At 39.3% G+C, this 20,944-nt stretch overlaps 1 protein-coding gene across 4 annotated transcripts in view; it reads right to left on the bottom strand.

Annotated features, from left to right (window-relative positions):
* Positions 1–20,944, bottom strand: part of MTRR (5-methyltetrahydrofolate-homocysteine methyltransferase reductase) — a 32,744-nt gene that overhangs the window by 11,648 nt on the left and 152 nt on the right. Inside the window, exons 1-10 of one of the 4 annotated variants that reach the window (XM_080381761.1) lie at positions 20,709–20,925; positions 20,403–20,598; positions 19,866–20,004; positions 17,000–17,181; positions 11,815–11,968; positions 9,762–9,879; positions 8,318–8,690; positions 5,191–5,313; positions 3,209–3,362; positions 770–858 (exon numbers count right to left, since the gene is read on the bottom strand). In XM_080381761.1, the coding sequence (XP_080237887.1) occupies positions 770–858; positions 3,209–3,362; positions 5,191–5,313; positions 8,318–8,690; positions 9,762–9,879; positions 11,815–11,968; positions 17,000–17,143 (1,155 nt within the window). In that variant the 5' untranslated portion in view covers positions 17,144–17,181; positions 19,866–20,004; positions 20,403–20,598; positions 20,709–20,925. Of the gene's footprint in view, positions 1–769; positions 859–3,208; positions 3,363–5,190; positions 5,314–8,317; positions 8,691–9,761; positions 9,880–11,814; positions 11,969–16,999; positions 17,182–19,865; positions 20,005–20,402; positions 20,599–20,708; positions 20,926–20,944 lie in introns of those variants that run through there. The other 3 variants (XM_080381760.1, XM_080381759.1, XM_080381758.1) reach the window with 3 other exon arrangements.

Genomic DNA, 20,944 nt, shown 5'->3' with positions numbered 1-20,944 from the left:
AGCCAGCACTCTCTGCCTACTCTTATCGTTGAGACAAATCTTCAAATTGTTAAATGCATTTTTGAAAAAGTTGAAACAACTGGAAGATTCTCTTCTGCTACAAAATACATTAAAATGAGTAAAAAGTGAGACTCAACAAACACAACTGTTTAGCTTTAACCCTCATACAAAGTTATCTTTAAAATGTGTTCTGACAATACCAGAAATACACACGCATTTCCAGTTGCAAGCTTCCAGGTTTTTTTGCAGGCACAGAATGAAAGGAAAATAATATTCACACATTGTGAGAACAAATACTATAGAAGCAAAAATCTTTCTTCAAATTCTGCCAGTTACTGAAATGCTGTGAAGACATTATGGCTGTGTTTGCATAGAGCAACATGAGTATTTTCAGTAACAAAACTTGACACAGATATGGCGCCCTTTGATTAGAAAGAAAGATTTCTCCAAAATGCCTATGAGGCCAGGTGCCATGAGCCTTCCAGTTACCTGAATCCAAATATCTAATACTTTTCTATTTACTTCCAGATTAGTTATGAATCAAGGTACTGCAGAACAGGAATAGAGATTTTGGTATCTCATAGTTTGCCAGATAAAGTATCAGAAGCGAAATTTCTTAAAACAAATTACAAACAGCAGCATACAAATTGAAAATCCTTACTCACCAAGAAACACAGTAACTACACATGAAGCAAGGATAGATCTGTAAGAACCCATAGAGCATAGAACTACTAAGGATTTCTCTTTATAAGAAGAAAAACATAAACACCTTTTTGGGAATTGCTCTTATTTCCAGACACCAGGTTAGAATGAATTTCAAAGTGCTTCTTTCAGGAATATGTTGTGGATAAGATGCTCCTAGTTCATTGGGAGAAAAAACCAACAAAACAAAACATGCATCTATTAACATCAAAAAATGGCATCACAGAGTGCTTGCTCCTTCGAGAATTACAAGATGCTAAAGCATATTCAATTCTGAATGTTTAAACCCCAGCTGGTTAGTGTAAATTATAAACTAAACAGCAAGACTGTTTGCCAATGAAGTACCAATGACAATTTTCCAATGAAAAGTCAAACAAAAAGAGGGCTATATACACGAGTGTTCAAATAAATTTCACTGCTAAACCACTTGAAGCTTTGTTGCCACTTTCCACCTTGAAGAAACTCAGAGGAATAGTTACCAGGAAAAGGACCACCCATATTTTTTTCCCCTCCATCAATAACCACCCCTGAAAATCAAAACATGCTGAAGTTTTCTAACAACCTAACCAAAGGTGTATGCAGCCAGTGCCAAGCTGGAGCCCAGCAGATCCAAGGGGTTTCTGTACAAGCAAATAATCCCTCCTGTACATTCTACAGGTTCCATTTCTGGGAAGGACATCCCACCTATCCCTTCATGGAATCAGCTAGGGTGCAGCCAGGCTTAGAAGCCTCATACCATGCCATGTTATTCTACGTTAACCCCAAAAGCAATATAAGAGCATTTATGTGACAAAACATGTAATCAATAAGCTCTGCAGGTCCCAAATTGTTTCCTTACAAACCCAACTTGCATGTTGTGATTTCTCTTGACAATGCTTCTTGGCTTCAACATCTAGCTATTGATTACTATGCTTTTTTCCATGTTCAAGAGCCCTTTAATACTACAGAATTTTCACTCTAAGAATACACCTATATAACTTGCTAAATTAGCTCTTCATATCAGCATCACTTGACTGAACCCTTGCTACAAAGAACAAAATTTATTTTTCAAACATAAAGAGGATCTGCATAAATACAATGCAGGAAAGAAGCATCCACTTTCACATAAACTCCCTTTTCTTGAACATGCTGACAGCATGTTAGAAGTACTTAATCCTCTTCCCAGGACGCTCATACATACAGTTAAAAAAACCCAACTATGGCAAAAGAGTATTTGAACAACAGACCTTGTACCAGACTGCAGATAATTTCTGTTTCGTTCTCTCAACTGATCTCGTCAAAGGTGAATGGGATAATACTGCCTTGAGCTTGAGGGTGCTTTGGATAAGACCTGATCCAAAGGTTGATTGTTACAAAGCTGGGACCTTCCTGGGACTTGATTTTTGGTTTTGGTTTTGTTTTGGTTTTTTTGGTGCTGGGGCAGTGGGGGTCAGGGGCAGGCAGGGCAGAAGAAGCAGGTGTGTTTGGAGGGGTCTGTCCCAGAGGAACAAGAACAATGGGGATTTCCCAGGCAGGGGAGCGAAGTGGGAGGGGGTTCAGTGCAGTGGGGCTGGATAACAAGCCAGGCCAGCCCTGCAGATGCAGGGCTCATCCCTAGTGCAGGGTCCAAGCTGTAACTGATACTGGCTCTGCACCAAATCTAAACGGTGACCCCTCCCAGCAGAGGTTTGTGACTTGAGAGGGAGTCTAGGATGGGTATCAGCTGGGCCTGGACATCCCATATAGTATGTTACAGCATGGCCTGTCAGGTAAACTCACCTCATTAACAGGTGAGTTACTCCCTAATTCCAAGAACAGGGGTCCATTTACATTTCATACTTAAGGGACAACTTGTTTTGCCCTTGATGCAGGGAATCTGGATATAGGAACTAATTTACCCATAGACTGGAACAACAAAGAGCCCTACCCACCCTGCAGAACTAAAGGTACAGCTTAGCAGCACCATGAAGACAACAACTGCAAGGCAAGAGAAGACTAATTCTCACAGGTCCAGCTGGCAGTACACGGGCATACCTTGCAGCTACCCTTTTCTGAGGCACGGGATCATAAGACAGAACAGATCCACATAGACCTACAAGCCCCTTAAAAGGCATCTTGCAGCAGCCTTGAGTCTTCTGCTTCAGGAGTGTGGTCCTCTTAGGTTGTAAAACAGATTGATGCGAAGTGCTGTGCAAGGAGAGATTTTACTTCCAAGTGGGGGATTGTTAGGTTATGTGATTAAAGGCTCATCTCCATAAACATGAAGGAGCACAGAGAAAGAATGAGATGGATGAATGCTAATGCCAGGCTCAAGTTCCCAGTCAGAAGCTAACTCATCTACAGAAAAAACACCAGCAGCATTCTAGGTGTTATCTCTTTTTTAACACATCCCTGTGACTTCCAGCATGCTTCCATGAAACAACAGCTGTGTCCCAATACTAAAGATAAAAATGTTCAAAACTATGCATACCAACTACTACCAACACAGAAAGGAGTATTTGTTCATGACTAGTGCATCACATCATACCTTTCTTTTTAGTGCCCTGCTTAACCTTTAGACAAATAAAGGACTCTGCTTTTCCAGAAAGTCCCAAGATCTGAAGAAGTTCTTCCACCTCATCAACATTGTTGGGACATATTACACAGAATGCATCTCCAGGTTGGTAGTCGAAGACTGTATCCTGTTTTAAAATATGAGATCATTTCTATTAAATTATATCACAAACCAAGCCCAACAGCATCACCATTCCTGACAAAAGTCTTCCTGCTATTGCAGTCACATGAAGTCATATGTTCTTTTACTCTATACTAGCATTTCACTGCTGAGAGCACATTAGAAACTAAATACTCATCTTTTCTTTTCAGGTTTAACCTTATTAATTAGAAAGATCTTTCCTTATCTGGTTTACGTATTTGGGCACTCTTTAATAAGCACCGATGAGCAGCCTAAACAGAAGGAAAATCATATGTATTAAGGGGATGTATTATATAATCAGCCCGGATTATTAATTACTGATGTACTTTGTTTTCTGGTTTGAAAAGAGCAGAGAAAGGAAATCCTTATAATTAATGCCACTTTGTATAGAGATACCCTGCCACTAAAAATTTGCTGGTTAAACTGTTTGATGAACTGTGACTGAAATGACCGAAATCGGTTTTATCTTCTGAAGGAAAAAAAATAATGAAAACTAGCAAGAGAAGAGCACAGCGAAAATTAAAAGGTATCTCAGATCTTAAGACCTAGATTCTACTTAGTTGGCTGAGGTTCTTGTGTGCAATTGCTGAAACCATACTCAAGCTTCTGTCTGTTACAGGAACACACGTAATTATACTTGCAGCACTATGTTTCCCTTATGCATCAGGTGAGGTGACCTGCATACACAGACTGTTGAGAACATTAGGAAAAAAAGGCAAAAAATGTTCTAATTTTCAGTGGGTGCCGATGACAGGATACATGTATACATACAGATGTATGCAAAAAGACATGTCACCTCAGAGACTCAGTTGCTCAAAACTTAATAGACTATCTTTAAATCTCAGTCATAAATATGTCCCATGGATATTGACACAGATCAGGCTAATAGAGTCCAATAAAAGTTACTGCCAAAACCACAATATCCCAAAGGCAATGTTCTAGAAACCCACTCAAAAGCAACATATTTCCCTTTTAAAGATATCTTGTAACATTGAGCATTCTCTGCCTTTCACCTTCAAATCAGTATACAAAATGTGATCTTGCCTGAATAAACTAACCAGTTTTTACACCAAGGGTAACAGAGGTTGACAGTTTGAGTAGTAAGTTAACAAGTCAGAGCAAATGAATGCCAGAAGCAGGACCAGTGCTCAAGCTAAACTGTTCTTACCACTTGATCATACTAGTCAAACATTTACTTGTGTAGACTCCCTACCACAAGCAATAGCTTCAATTTATTGTAGTTTCTGAATATTCCCTACATTGTACACTCAAAAACTGAATGATTACTCATTTTCCGTATTTCCTGCCTGCCCTTCTGCATTGCAAATTCCCTTCAAAAAGGTATTTCAGTTAATACAATATCCATGGAACAACAGAGAAATTAATTTGACAGTTTTAATTCTGTTTTGACTTCCTTGGAGTCTTATCTTTCAGTGAACAAATCAAGCTTTTCATTTAAAAAATTGATTAGTCTAAAGTGACATCCATTCGCAATATAGGGAACATTCTTCTCTATGAGGATGGTGAGGCACTGGAACAGGTTGCCCAGAGACGCTGTGGATGCCCCATCCCTGAAAGTGTTCAAGGCCAGGTTGGATGAGGCATTGAGCAACCTGGTCTAGCGAAAGAAAGGGCACCCCAGTGGCAGGGGGCTTGGAACTATTTAAGGTCCCTTCCACCCAAAAACATTCTAAGAATTATTATTTCTTTTTAAACAGTCAAATAAATAATTACCCTCCCAGTTATCATACATAACACACATGCTTTTCACCCTTTATTTTAACCCACTAAAGAGAAAGCCATCACGAACTTACTGCAATATCAAGTTCTAAGAGCAATGTGGTTTTTATTGCATCTTCTCTAGTGAGTTGAACTGCTTTTGTAACTGGCACTTCAAAGGCTGTCCCCTCTGAAATCAGTGAGGATAGATGCGGATTCTGAAAAAGAGGACATGAAAGTTTACACTAAAAATGCCAGTCAGCTGAATGACAGCTTACTATGCCATACAGGAATTAGTGTTGGTACACAAGTTTTTTTAAACAACCTTAGAAAATGATTCAAAACAATGAGGAAAACCAGAAAACTTCTATATTCATAGAGTGTTTTGCTCTACATTTTTAAAAATCACATCCAAGCAGTAACAGGCATATATCCAACTATAAAAAGTCAATAGGCTTGAATAATCTAATGGGCCTAAACTCCCATCAAATGCAGCTAGCTGTTTCCTTCTTCAAGAGCTGCCTTAAAAACAGCCAATTAGAGAATGTATTTATGTTAAATCCCAGAAAACTCCCATCTAATTAAAGGATTACTAGGTGTACAGAACAGACAACATACAGAGTAAGAACAGGAGCTATTTAAAAACATTATTGCAGATTTACAGATTAAGACTTTAAAGGTGTAGAAGGGGCTATTATTGCAGACAATTTATAAGAGGAATTTTAAAACCTACAGTTAAATTCAGAGCTAAACTGCAAACCTCACTCTACAAAACAGCATCATGTTATGCCACAACATTTCTACACAGGTGAAAATGTGCCCCAAGAATTGTAAACGGGCACCAAGAATAATTCCAGACCACCTCTGGCAAAGACTGTCACTTGAAGACCAGACTACAGCCCTCATTTCTCCAATCCTATTGTCAGCAAGATTCATTTGAGATCAGTACAGACAAAAATGAAAAGACATGGGAGACACACCAAACGTCCATAATAATACTCTGTCAAGTGGAAAGGAATTATTCTACTAGTAAAAGAATGTGTGTCAATCTGAAGATTCCCTATTAAAAAAAAAAAAAAAAAGACAAAAAAAAAAAAAAAAGGAGAATCACTTGGTACCAACAGTTGGAAATTTTATTATTCTCTTAAAATATTTGATATGACAATTAACAGCTTAGGCCATATCAAATTATTGTACATCAGCTGGACAGTGATAAGTGTCTACATTCTTATTCCCTCCAAGTCAAGTTCAAGGCATAATGAGATGAAGATTTAAGATAAACTGTATTATCTTACACTTGCCACAAAGGCTTAAGATGCATACTGTTGCTGCCATACTGCTGTGCTACTCTGCTCAGCACCTTAACTCAATCCTGAGAGTCAACAGCCCAGGACACAGATCAAATAACTAGAGAGACTGTGCACCCAGCCTTCTTTAAACGGCAAGGAGTCTGTACCCAAACCTCAGGCTGATGCACTTCAAAACAAACCAACTTCAGCTGTGCTTGGAAAAAACCACCCATGGTTGTTGCAATGTGAAATACTGGAAAAGGACATGAATTGTGTCATACCTGTAAAATCAAACATGACCCTAGACGGGACCTACGTGTTGCCAAGGTCTAGCCAACTATGTCAAAAATAGTGCCAAAGGGAAAAAACCAAAACCTGCATTTGATTCTTTCCAAGGCTCAAGACAACCATCCAGCTTTATACCTGAAATCTGGACTATAATCTTTAATCTGTCACTGAATTCCAGATTAGCAGATTCAGGTTTTTTTAATCTGCTGTTCAAAAGCAAAATTTACTTTTTTTCTGTTTACAGAAAAGTTAAGGCATCAATATTAGAACATGATCAATTATATTCAGGCTGATCTCTGAAACACGTTGACTTTAAAATAAGAAAACAGTCTATTTTAATTACTGTAGCACCACTTTTGAACCAACTATTAGTCTTTAATTGAAGAGTACCTCTAAATCATAAATCTTTGTTTCAGTAATTTGGATTATTTAATTCAACAACCTGACCACAACAAACTACATACGAGGTCTAAAATAAAAGCAAAATTATCCAGTCTTTACATTCAAACACTCCTATGTAATTATATTAGCTAGACTAAGTGATTCTCCCACCATTACCATTGACACTCTCAGTAGAGAGTGTCAGAGCCCTGAGAATACTAACTGGCCTTCATGGTCCTGACCAGCCCCACTTCTGCTCACAGGCCCAGGAGCCTCAGCTCAGCTCAGCCCTGGGTCTTCAGTCCCTGCCTGAGCGACATCACAGCAGCACTGGCTGGCAGCTCGGCCATAACCATGCCCATGACTGGCTCCAGATCCTGTTGGCCCAGACCTGGATCTGCAGATGGAATTCCCAGCTTGGCTCCAGACCTGTCTCGTTCCCACAAACTTGCCTGATGACACTGCACTCTCAGCTGATCCTGGCTGACATCTCCTGGTTTTCACTACTTCAGTACTGGGTGACAGGACTGGCTGTGTTACCACGCTCAGCTCTTGGCTCCCTGTTATTTAAAGTGCAGCCAGACCTCACTGCTCCCTCACACAGATAATCAAAACGTCTGCCCTTTGGCAGGCAACCAGAAAAGTTTGAGTCACACCTGCCAGTTCATTTTGAACACTAAATATGCCAACTGCAGATAATTCCCAGCTCATGCTAATTCTTCTCTTTATACAGCAGGTCTTTGCTCAACATGGCTTCATAGAAAAAACACTTGCTTTTGATCTACCTTTCATCTTCCATTTCCAATAGTAAAATTATTATAAAGTTTTACAATGACCAGTTTGTCTGTTATTAAATATGCAGCAAGATTTCTGAGCAAATTTACACACTCTTAAGGCATTCTGAAAGTACTAAAAATTTGAACAGAAATTGTCCTATACTCCTTACTACAGGAAGATGCTTTCACTGTCCTAACATAAGCCACTAGAGGATTTTAATTCTTCCATTCCTGGCACTGCAATGCCAGATTATTATTTAGCTAAATTATACCTCCACATAAGTGTCTATAACTCAACTTATATGGTGGTAACTACATTTTCACATTATAAATGGATCTTTTACTTACAATTCAAAAGCCTCCTGCGTTCATGGACATATCTCCTTCATGTAAGTACCCACTTTGCTCTTTTGAGCCATATGTAGGAGCATATGCTCTTGGCTCCTACCAGAGCTGGAAGCTTTCATCATTCAGAGTGAAGTCCTTACCTCACCATGGGTGTCCTGAAACTGTACCTCTATATATTCTGCTGGCAATGCAGGAATATTCAGAGCAGACTGAGAGACAGGAGGGACAGAATGAATAAGTGAAGGTTCACTGTCTCTAGCTGAAGCCACAAGATTGATGTCAACCAGTTTCTGTGACAGAATATCAGAACTCTTCACTCCCTCATCTTCTAGCTTCAAGTTCTGTACTTCTGAGCTTAAGTTTAGTTCATGCACAATGTGTGGGGCTGCAGAGTGAGAGCTAGAAACAGCATCGACAACACCGCTCATGCCTTCTTTTTCTTTCTGCAATACAAATGCTTCCTTGAGGGCAAGCCAAAGTCCATCAATCCAAGGATCAACCACTAATTCCAAACTTGGAAGAGACACACAAAAGAGAAAGGAATGGATGAATTATTGTGATCTACTAGACTGTTAATTTACAAATAATGAACACATCACAAAAGCTAAAAACACTGTTCATTTCCCATATTTATTTATATATATATATGCAGCTGTTAGAATATTACTTTTTTGTTTAAAAAAATTTTCATTTAGTTATTACCACTATGTAAATTTATGGAGTCTAAAATGTGTAACAGCCTTACTCTTCCTCCAGTTTCTTATTTTTATTTTCTTATGCTGAACTTTACGACAGGAAGTTGAAGGGATGATAGCATAATATGCAGCTTTGCATTGTGCAACAGCAACATCAACAGCTTGCACTAACGGTCCAATTTTATTATTTTAGAACACAAGTTTTATGGTTAAGGCAATGCTTGTGTTCAAATGTCTTCACCATGCACAAAGCTGATACAATCTGAAGTTCAAAATAAACAAGCCAAGACTGCAGCCTACCGGCCAGAAAGAGCAACAGAACAGGAAGGGACTTGTTTTCTTACATAATTTGTCTACAGCAATCAAAAATTCCTTCTTATGTAATTTTTCTATAGTGATAAAAAAAAAAGGAAAAAGAAAAAAAAAAGGATGTTTATAGAGGAGAGAAAAAAATGAAAAAGCATTGTAGGATTTGCCTAAAGCAGCTCACCTGCAAGATGTGAGCTTGGGTAAAAGTCTGATGTATATGTAGAAAGTGATCCCATTACGCAGTACCACACATACTGGGAACTGGATTTATTTTTATTTTCTTCAGTAAACAGACTACATTTTCAAAAGCCTCCACTTACTCTGAATTACTTAATTTCTAAAACTGCTAAATACCCCCCATTTTTCCAGCCATTACAGATGTTACTCACACTTTAAAAATGAAGTTTTATTTACTGGCAACTGAAATTGAAAAGGCATACTGTGTTCAGACAAGACTCATATCTATGAGGTGCTGAGTGTTCAGGTTCACCTGATTTCAAAGAGTTCAGAATGCTTAGTCAAATTCACATGTAATTATTGCACCTCGAAGAAACAAAATCCAAATTCATGCAGCTCTTACCCTACGCAATCATCTGCTAATCCTGTGTCATAGAAGTGCTGAGCACCAAGTTCTTGAAGTCGTCGATCTACTGTCTTTCCACCATTACAAAAGAACGTGTACTCTGAATCTCCCAGACCTAGTAAATTAAAGAAAAGGGGAACTATGTCATTCAGCCAGCCACCCAGGCCACAGAGACCAAGATCTGCAAAGACAACACAGGATTTTCTTGTAGGCAAACAGAAGAATCTGACCTTCAAAAACACCCTGTGTTTGTCCCAAAGCAGAGCTGAAAAAGTGGTTCCTTCTTCACAAATGTAAGACACAGAATTTCTTTAAAAACACTTGGCTTTCAATATTTCATATTTCAGAAGAATGTTGCTTTGGTTTGAGGCTTTTAAAAAATACAAAACTGCTCCTACGGGAAAAATGTAAGTAACCAAAATAATTAATAAGAGTGAAACTGATAAACTGTATGTGAATTACTGAAATAAATGATTTTTCAGGTTAAAATTGTTAATATATCTTAACAATGTAATGGAGAGAGTATTAAAAGTAATTTAAGAATATTGGAGCCTTGAGAAAAAATAATCAAAAAAGGAGTGACTTTAAAGAGCATGAAGAAGAAATGTAGGAAAATGTGCATAAGAGAATCTGGTCCAACATCCTCCTCCCCAAGAATCATTGATTTCTTTGTAGACCTCATTTTCATTGCACTGGGTTTTCTGCACTTTAACAGTTGTGACGATGTTCTGTTAGAAGATGATGCTCTTTGATATCAGTCAGTCAGTGGACTCAGGAGGTACATTCATGGAGGATTTGAGACATCTCATCCTTAACAGATGCTTATCTACCAATCCCAAAGACCACTGGTAGGTAGTCTTCACAAATTCCATATGTAATCCTCAGCACTGTTTCAGTATCCTAACTATCATGATTTTTCACAGCCTGACCCTTTCTTGTGTGCAATTCAAACTGCTAGATCCTTATTAATCCCCTGCCCCACCCCAACAATGGACTATTGCTTTCTCCTTTATAACAGCCCTTTTGTTCCTTTTCTTTTTCTTTTTTCTTTAATGACTTCTGCTCCCTGTCAAGAACAGTACTTAAAATGAACACTTCATTGGACAAGTTGAAAGGGATACCATGAATGTATTTTAAGACTGATAACATTTTAAACCAGAATCACAAAACACTCACTTAGATAATATATCTGTATTGATGAGTATTAATACAATGCTTATCTTCATATATGCACATAAGCATTGAGTCAGCTATGAAAACCTGTTTCACAAACTGTAATGTATAACTAGGCAACAGCATAACACCTTCTCAAAATGTTACATGATTAGGATGCATATATTTCAGACTTCCACATCACACCTCCACTAGATATTTCCTACTAGTGGGTACTTTCCTCATGAGAAACCTAGGAGCATCATCACTCCTCACATCTTTGAAGTTAAAACCTAGATTCAAATAGAAGTTTCTGGAGTTTGTTTAAACACAACCGGAAAACTCAACAAGCTGATCTTACCATCAGGCCAAGATATATCAGATGCATTTTGACAAATCTGAATTTGCATATCAACCTTTAACCTGAAGTTACCTTCCTTCTATTGAGGAGCATGACATTCAAAATCTTAAAAAGTATTGCGAATTTAAAGGGATGGGATGATCTTAATACCTTATCTTTTAAGGACATTTTATACTGCCTTTCCCTCTGTATAGAAAAGTGCCCAGTTACCCACAAAGTCAAATAAGCTCATCTAGTCCACAGAGACTTCACACAAATTAAAACTTCAACAGTTATAGATAGCTTATATCATATGTTGTTTAGGCAAAGAAAATTAAACTATAAAAAAATTGGGTTGGTTGCTTACATTCAGATCATTTCTGTGACAATTTTCCTTTATTGCTCATAAAGGACATTACATTAAAAAGCTGTTCATACTATAAATTAAGTGTTTTACAGGCACTTAAAAAAGCCCAAAAAACCTATTCACAAGTGAAAAAATTACATATTATTCACTGACAGACAAGCACTATAATTACATAGAAAATACTACATCACCTAGCAATCCGTACTGGAGATGTGCAAAATAATCAGGTGGCAAGGTCGTGTCTTGAATTCTCTTTACAAACTTGCGGGCGGTGTCTGGTGGATCTCCAGTACCAGTGGTGGAAATAACAATAACTACAGGATCCTTTTCTGTTTCCAGGTTATACTGCAAGTAATAGAACAAGTAAGTTTCAAGGTACCATTTGATATCTATTTGTGGCCTTAGATACTGTCTTCCACTCTTTCTTTTCCCAAAGGTACACAGAAAAATGTTTAATTTCATCTTACCTGTATTAAACCAGAGAAAGTCTTTCAAGTAATTACAAGTCGGTTTGGGGATGCAAGTTATAATCGTGTTTGGAGTTTTCAAACCCAGATTGGGTAAAGCCCTGAGGAACCTGCTTTGACCTCCACTGAGTTCCCCTCACAAAGTCCCTTTCAACTTGAATTATCCCCTGATCCCATACACAAACACTGAAGGGTAGCATTTTGGGCAGGTTAGTATACACATGAAGAACACTTCACAACTGCACTCGTAGAGCTTAAATACACAGCTCATACAGTATTTGCTTGGTCAAGTAGAAAAAGTATTTATATATATATGATCACAATCACACTGTTAGCCATAATCCTGACCATTTCACACAGATACCTGGGGTGTGGCTATACAAACTGTAGGGATCTTTTCTAAGTTCTATTAGGGATCATTTGGTTCTGTTGGATAACTTCCATGTTGCATCTGACTTTGCCACAAAAAAACCCCACTGTATTTTGCAGGAACTAAGGTAGCCTTGAACAAAGTCTCACAGTGCTCTACAGTTTCATTTATTTTGGCTCCTGTTCCCAGTTCATTTCTCTCCCCTTTGCAAATACCAATCTTCTGTATTTCCCATGATTTTATGGGGGCTACTCCATTACACCAGGTTGATAAGAACTGCCTATATTTGGGACTATGCACCAGTTCCGTAAATTCAGGTCTCATGCAAACATTTATTACTTCTGAGGTAAAAAGCATTCTGTTTCTTTGATTATTCCATCTTTCCACTGGTAGCGGGCTGCAGCACTGTGCTAGCATGCAGCCAGTCAGGTCACTGGCACAAAACGCTCTTTCACAGCACCCCTACAGGCTACAGGTTTTGAATCACATGGACAGATAGTGACTTATGTGAAACACAGCTCCACAGAATCACTGACACCTTGTTTGGGAGTGATCTCTGGAGGTCACCTAGTATCACCCCATGCTCCAAGTGGGACTAACTGCCAACACTGCATAGGTCAACTACTACTCCGGCTGAATTTTGAAAACTTTTAAGGGTAGAGATTCCACCTTTCTGGGCAGCCTCTTCCACCCAGAAGAGCTTCTCCACTAGTGTCCAATCTGAGTTTAATCAGGCTACACTCAGTGGATTTTGCCTCCCATTGTACAGTTTTCTGCTGCCAAGAAGAGTTTGGCTCAAGTAGGCTGCTATTAGGTCACTCCTTAACTTCCTTTTTGCCATATAAGAAACCCAAGCTCCTTTTACTGCTCCCTGTAGGTTTCAGTTTAAACTCTCGCAGCATTCCAGGTTTAATAAAATAGTAGGATTATGAGAAAATATAAAGTTTGCAAGAGACACTATGTTGCATTTCAAGCAGTTTCAGGACTGCAATTCAAAACTTCAGAGTGAGGAGTTATGTTCTAAACACTTCACCCAATAAATGACTCAAACCTTAGCCCTCCTCAATCCATGTAAAAAGTTACCCCTTATACCTACAATCCACAAAGGTTAGGAACACAAAGAAACAGAGTATCAAGGGGTTTTGCTGTTGTCATGTTTTCTAAAACTTTCCTGAGGAATCTAAAAGCAGTTGCATGGAGCAACTTAAATTCCCATCTAGACAGTGTCCTGAACAGTGGCCAATAGCAGGTGCCTGGAGAAGTACAAGAGAGTAAGCTTGCAAGGTTGTTTCCCCAGTACTTGGCCAGACTTCAGTGAGTTGTGGACTAGGAACAGACCAAACAGAGGTTTTGTCTTTTACAAGTTCAGGCAAAACCCCAAGTACCCACAAATTCTTGAGACTTCCAAAACTGAACTGTAAGCTGTGCAAAAAAAAAGGCCTTAAGGGTCCTGTTGCAGTAACTCAGATTTTCAGAACTTCCGCAGCTGATCTGGCAAGTCCAAATACAACAGCTTCTGCAGTGCATTACCACAGGTGACTACTACATTTTCAAACAAAAGCAAATTCAAGTAAAAAAAGCAACAGTCTACCAATATCAAATAAAAGTTTACAGTGACTTGTGTTCCATTAAAAAGAAAAAGAGAAAAAAAAAGACACAAGCTCAGAAAGTAAAAAGTGGTGTATTAGAACAGAAGTATGATTAGTTCATTAAATTCTTGCTTGTTCTACTGCACATTCTCCTCTGCAAACTTAAAGACCTTTTGGAAGTCAACGTTTGGTGACAGAAGTCCTGCACTATTTTTTGTTGATAACTGGGAGGTCTGATATATCACTAGACCAACAAGAACCTTACACAATTACAGTTTTTTACTCTACCTTCCACTTCTTCCTATATCCTTAGTGTTAAACCTTTGTCCCATTCTTTCTCTTTCTTTCAAAAGTACTCCTCAGCCAAGGACAGCAGTGCCATACAACAGCAGTGAGCAACCTGCTCAAGCTGTGAACGATTGCTGAAGGAAGAGGATGGGATCAGACAGCCTGATAGGCTGTTTTCAGAATAATACATATCACGATGAATGTGCTTATTCAGGTAATTCATCCAAGGCTGACCACATGCACTGTGATGCAAGATGATCTCCATTTAGCCTCCTATTTCACTGCTCCTACTTCACTTCCACTTCATTTCAGTCTTCCATCAAGCATAAAAAGCAATCACAGTAACCAACCAAAGATTTATGACATTTCCTCACCTACGAGAGTGTAGGTGAGAGTCATGACCTGGAAACAGCCAGCGTTTCTGAGATTTGAGCAGCATTTGACTGTTCATTTTTGTATGGCAACAGGATCACATTATGACTATTGACTCTGATGCCACCGGTTCCACCCATAGGCCTTCACAGCAATTCCTTTAAGTGATGACAAGGTCTGAAAAATACCGAACTGCTGCATAAAGATGGGCCTTCTGACAAATACGAACAAAATGGAAACCTCCTACACCTTCACCTAAAGCATACACACCCCTCTCTCTGAACTGTGCATGTTGTGGAATAAACTCTCAGGTCTAAAATGCCCAAAGGAGTTCAGAAGAGGCCCTGCCAAATTCAAGCAAGCTCTTGCTCCATCACATTATGCCATCTTGCCTTCCCCTCCCCAACTACACCTAAGCTTCTAGAAGTTACAGCAAAGAGTAAAGAAAAGCTTAAGTGATGAAATCTACAAAGCTGCAGAAACTACTTTAATCCTCAGTGCCGAATTCTCAGATTCTCAATCCAGTACATCTTTCTAACCTCATCAATAACTCTCAGCTTTGAGTTGCCTTGCCAAATTTGACAAAACAGATTTATTGAAGTGGCAGGCCAATAACAGGACTAGAAATACCATGCCTACTGCTTTCCTGAAACTAATCTCCAAACCTGTCAAATGCAGAAGGAATTAAATGGAAGAATATAAAGAGAATCTTCAAATTCCTCACTGGCTGTATAAAAGTCTCTTTGTTAACATTTTCCTACATACTCAGTGAACATTCATTTAAAAGCAGATGTCCAGCTACTCAACATGTAGTATCAACAAAGGAACTTGCTAAAAGAAAACTAAATTATTTTTAAAAACCTCTTACATCTTCAAGTACATGAAAAAAACTCTTTTGGTTATTTTCTGCTCATCTCATATGAAATACCAGGCTATCAAGTTTTGTTTGGTTGGGTTTTTTAATTATTTTATTTTTAAGGACATACAGTTGAAAGTACTTTGTGAAGGAAATTACAGTCCATATTGCTTTTAGTTACAGACACTAACAGTTTTCAGACCCTTAACCCTGGATAGTAGCAAATAATAAACCTCCACTTCCTTATTTCCTTGCCAAGCTTTTTATTTCTTTCTAGAACAGAACTTCAGTGTATCCCCTGTGAACTGGAGTGCATATGCTAAGTAACTCGAGAAGACCCCACAAAAGCTCAGGGTCATGCTGGAGCCCATAGTTAATAGAACACAGGACCTCAACACAACAGAAAAAAAACCCAGCACACGGGGGCGGGGGGGGGAAGTGTTATTTCTAACAACAGGAAACAGGAGAGCTGACCAGCAAATATAGGATTCATTCAAAATTCATCAAAAGCGTGACCAGGAGGTCAAGGGAGGCGACTCTCCCCCTCTACTCCACTCTCGTGGAGTACTGTACCTGGAGTACTGCATTCAGTTCTGGGGCCCCCAACATAAGGACACGGACCTGTTGGAGCGAGTCCAGAGGAGGACTGCAAAGATGATCAGAGGGCTGGAGCACATCCCTTATGGAGACAGGTTGAATGGCTTGGGGTTGTTCAGCGTGGAGAAGAAAAAGCTCCAGGAAGACCTTATTGCAGCCTTCCAATACCTAAAGGGGGCCTACAGGAAAGCTAGAAGAGAGGAACTTTTTACAAGGGCATGTAGTGATAGGACAATGGAGAATGGCTTTTAAACTCAAAGAGGGTAGATTTAGATTGGATACAAGGAAGGAATTCTTTATTGTGAGGGTGATGAGGCACTGGAACAGGTTGGCCAGAGAAACTGTGGATGCCCCATCCCTGGAAGTGTTCAGGCCAGGCTGGATGGGGCTTTGAGCAACCTGGTCTAGTGGGAGGTGTCCCTGCCCATGGCAGGGGGCTTGGAACTAGATGATCTTTAAGGTCTCTTTCACCCCAAACCACTCTATGATTCTGTGTTTCACTACTACATACATAAAGAGATTTCAAGAAATCACTGCACTAGAGATTTCAAGAAATCACTGCACTGTTGTTAGAAGAAAGATCAAAGATATATTCATTTAATGTTCTAGTAAGAAAAATCACAAGAAAGATGTACCTTTGGCAGAAGGCTATTAAGCATCTGTGAGTGTTGGTCCAAATTACTGATTCATAACAAACAAAAATTTAAAACTAGATGGTATATTTTAGGTGGGTGCATGTGCTCAGCCTTCACAATTATTAACAGCCACCTGTCAAACACATGAAGAAAAATTCAGCTCTTAAATACCTATTTTTTGAAACAACATGGAGTATCTCACCTTGTCCATTTCACTTATACAGTGTATATCAGCTTCAAGTCCATGGGCACCTGCTTGCTGCCATATTTCCTCAGCTATGGCTTTTGCCTGCCCCTTTTGTGTTGCATAGAGGAGTAAAAACCTCCTTTTTAAATCACAGCACATTTCCCAAAACAGAATACTTTTTTTTTTTTTTAAAGACACTGCAGGGGAAAAGAGAAGAAATAAAAGCAAATTTATTGCATGCAGAACAGCAAGATTTTGCTTTGCTTATTAGATTAAAAAGAGATACTTTAAAGGACAGCAGTACTGGCATTTAACTTGGAAATCAGGCATCTATTCTAGAGAAGTCATTTCTCACAACCAAGCTTTGTAGGCCACATGGCAAAGGACATGTGGTATTGGTCATATGGGCTGTACTGACTTTATGGTGCAGTAATATCACAGCATCTTCACTATCAAGAACGTAGTTAGTAAACAATACAATAGAGAAACTAGTTTCACGAAAATATATACTATTTTTACTACCTAATAATATTTTTCACTGTAAGTCTGTGACTGCTTTGGTTACTTTTCTGACATGTATTTGAAAACAGAACAAAACACAGAGCTGGTGAAGTCAAACTACAATGCTTGAGAAAAAAATAAAAATTAAAAAATTAAAATTCTCAGTTTCTTCTTTTCTGATATTAGTATTTTTTGCCTGAATGCCTTTACACTTTATTGCCCACTATGTCTATGTTTTAGAAAACACACATAGTTTTACATTTTGTATTTCAAAAATGAGCTTCTTACACAAGTGCAACTACAGAATTGACTGGTTGGGAGGTTTCTCCTAAAAATAGGAAGCCATCTTCAAGAAATCTGCTGTAGTATAAAATGCCATTCCCTCACAAAGTCTTGTAAGCAATTGGTTGAATGAGATGCATATCCTTATCCATTCCCAAGAAAGTTTGAATGCGAGTTTTCTTTCATAGTTTTGACACTGAACACAACATATGTAAGGACAGCTTCAAGAACCTGTAAGAGAGACAAGCAGAGCACCTCTCGTGCATATTTTACAAATTAATCTTCCATCATATTTTGTCGCTGCTATGGAACTGCAGTAGAACTCAAATGCCTAGAATTACAACTGACTAATTATCACTTCCAAACTTCAGATCTTTTTCTCATGCCTGGGCCCAGTTTGCTGTACTTCATCTATTACTCCCACACAGATTCAACTACAGAAATCATTCAGTGTCCTAGCCACATGCAATGATTTATGAAAACCTGTGGCTAAGTAATCTCAGGCATATCTTCTTCCTGTTTCTCTCAAGGGAAAAAAACACAGCTCAACTGTGTAAGAAGAATACTGCACTATATTAGTATGGCATTATATCTGTCCCCACAGTATTGTGAAAGGTCTCCTCTATTAGATTTTTTTTTTAAAGCATAGTTGTAAATCAAAACTGGTAAAATTAAGTGGCAACTTAAGAGTACAGTGCTTGTACTACACATGAATTCCATGAAAAGTGTAATTACTAGAAAATGTTAAGGCTTCCATTCATTGCATTTTGTTCTATGACATTTTCCATTATAGTTTTCACTTTAAATGTATTACATTATATTACCTAAAAATATTATTTAAAGTGACTGTTAAGCTATATTAAAGTCATTTAAATAACTGGCCTCATGTGCATGTGCACAGGAAATACATATGCCAAAACAATTCACAAAGTGATTTTTCACCCTCCTTCTCCAAAAGAAATATGAAGAAATTTGATACCATACAAATTATCATGATTCATGTGAAATAGTTTGAATAATTTGAATACCCCCAGATCCCTGTAGTAATACATATTGATCCTAGTCACATGTTATGTAATTTTCCCCTTGACAGCAGGTGGCAATGCCCAACTATAAATGGAGAAAATAAAGACGAAGCAGCATTTCATTACTACATTCTTTCTCACACCTCAGAAAGGGAGAAAGATAATCAGGTTTCCACTGGGACCACACCATAGCACAGCAGCCTTCTATACAGAAAAAGCTGAGGGGTAAACTGCCAACATAATAGCCAGGGGATTACCAATAGACTTCAAACAGGAGTCATCTTGGGAGGATGTATAAGCAAGCATTAAAATTTGCAGAAGTAGTGGGAGAGGAGAGGAAACAGAAAGAAAAGTAGTCAGTGTGGTTTGACATGGACAGGTGTTGCCCTAGCAACATAATGACCTTTGCCCAAGCCAGGGAGAGCAGCCTCCCCATAAGACAGTGAGCTGCTTCTACTCCAGCTAGTGCAGTAACAGTAAAGGGTGCAAAAAGTAGCTACCCATATTGTGGGTATACATATGACCTTGCCAGGGGGCTTTCTTACTGGCGTGTGGACTAGTAGACTGCATAAAGACACAAAAGTCAGAGCAACCGAGTCTCCCACAGCAGGCATGTGTAAACAAGAGAATTCACCTGGCTAGTAGAGAGGATTAGTGCTTGAGATGCATGAGATCCTCTCCTGAGGGAAAGGACTATGTGTTTATGTAACAGTGCAAATGTGTGCTTGTGGAATGGGCAGAGGACACAATTAGATAAATCCTTGCAATTTGATCTAGGAGGCTGTTTAAATATCTGTAGACATTTAGTAACAATTTGTAAGTGCCTAGTATTGTATCTGTTGCATTGATGTTGATCTTGAAAATATAGTTCAATTAACTGATTAATCAGCAGTTAAATTACCTGCCTGACAGTTAATTTTCTCATTAATAGATCAATAAAATATTTTGATCCTTATTCATTCCAAACTACACAAGTTGAGGAGTTTCTCCCTGCGAGAGAATCTTCTCTTTGTCATCAACCAGAATAGTTTCACACAGAAACTGATCAAGAAAGGAAAAGTACTCATGCCTACCTGCAGGTGAATGTAATCATAAAGCAGGAACGCACTTGCATTCAGATGAACATACTGCTGCTCATGCTGCTCTTGCTTTCCTGCACTATACACTCTTCACAAACTATATGCCACTTCCACATATGTGATGAGAGTTCAGCTGGAATAAAGAGTGAAAAAAATGATAGTTCTTGACTATCAAGCCTTCTAGAGATCTACATTTAATATAGTACCACACCAGCAGCATTTAACACATTGATGTGTTGGTAATCACATGTCAAAAACCAAAACAATGTTTAAGCTGCGAAAACAGTCCAGGATTTGCTGGCTCAAACCAGAGCTTAACATGAAACTACGGATGAAATTCCAAATTATAGCTCATCTGCTCCAGTACTTGGAAGTCAGAAAACTAATGGTCTGCAAAAGAACAACATGGAGTCCATCAGCTCCATAAGTGAACACACTGTAGGAGGAAACAAGCCACCTGTGAACATTCCCTGAGCCAGCCGTGCTGGCCCCAGCAATGACACAGCCGTACTGTAAGGCCAGGCTATGTACCTCGTGTGCCTGGTCCACCACAGATGTCAAACTGCGTGGCCACGGACAGGACAAAAACGCAAGAAACTTCCGCTGCAGCTTTGCACACTTCAGCGTGGCTCTAAACCAGGCGGCAAGACCCTGCTGTCACAGCCACGAAGGCATTCCCATGCCATTTTTGTTAACAGTGAGCGACTTACTGAGAATCGCTTTCACTCTATGATCAAAACAAATACAAAACCCACAAGAACTTCAATGAAACCTGCTTGTAAAACCCTCCACGGCCCAGGGCTGAACCTCCGTCCAGAAAAATTTGTTTGGACCAACCTGCACGGCGCTGGGAAGGGAGGGAGCTGTCCCCGAGGAGGACGGCGACTTTAGGGAGCTGCAGGCAGGCCGCCAGCAGAGGCCCGAACGCCGCTGCAGCAGCAGGAGCCCCCCGAGAGCCGGCGCCGCCGGGCGCGCCCCCTCGCCTCCCGCCCGGCCCCCGGCTACCCCTCAGAGCGCCCGCCCGCCGCCGGCCCGCGGGGACGCGGTCACTTGCGCTGAAGGACGCGCTTCAG

The sequence above is a fragment of the Falco punctatus genome, assembly GCF_963210335.1.
Source record: "Falco punctatus genome assembly, chromosome: 3".
Taxonomy (NCBI): Eukaryota; Metazoa; Chordata; class Aves; order Falconiformes; family Falconidae; genus Falco; species Falco punctatus.
Note: the sequence above shows the minus strand (reverse complement) of the source record. Positions and strands in the feature narration are given on the sequence as shown.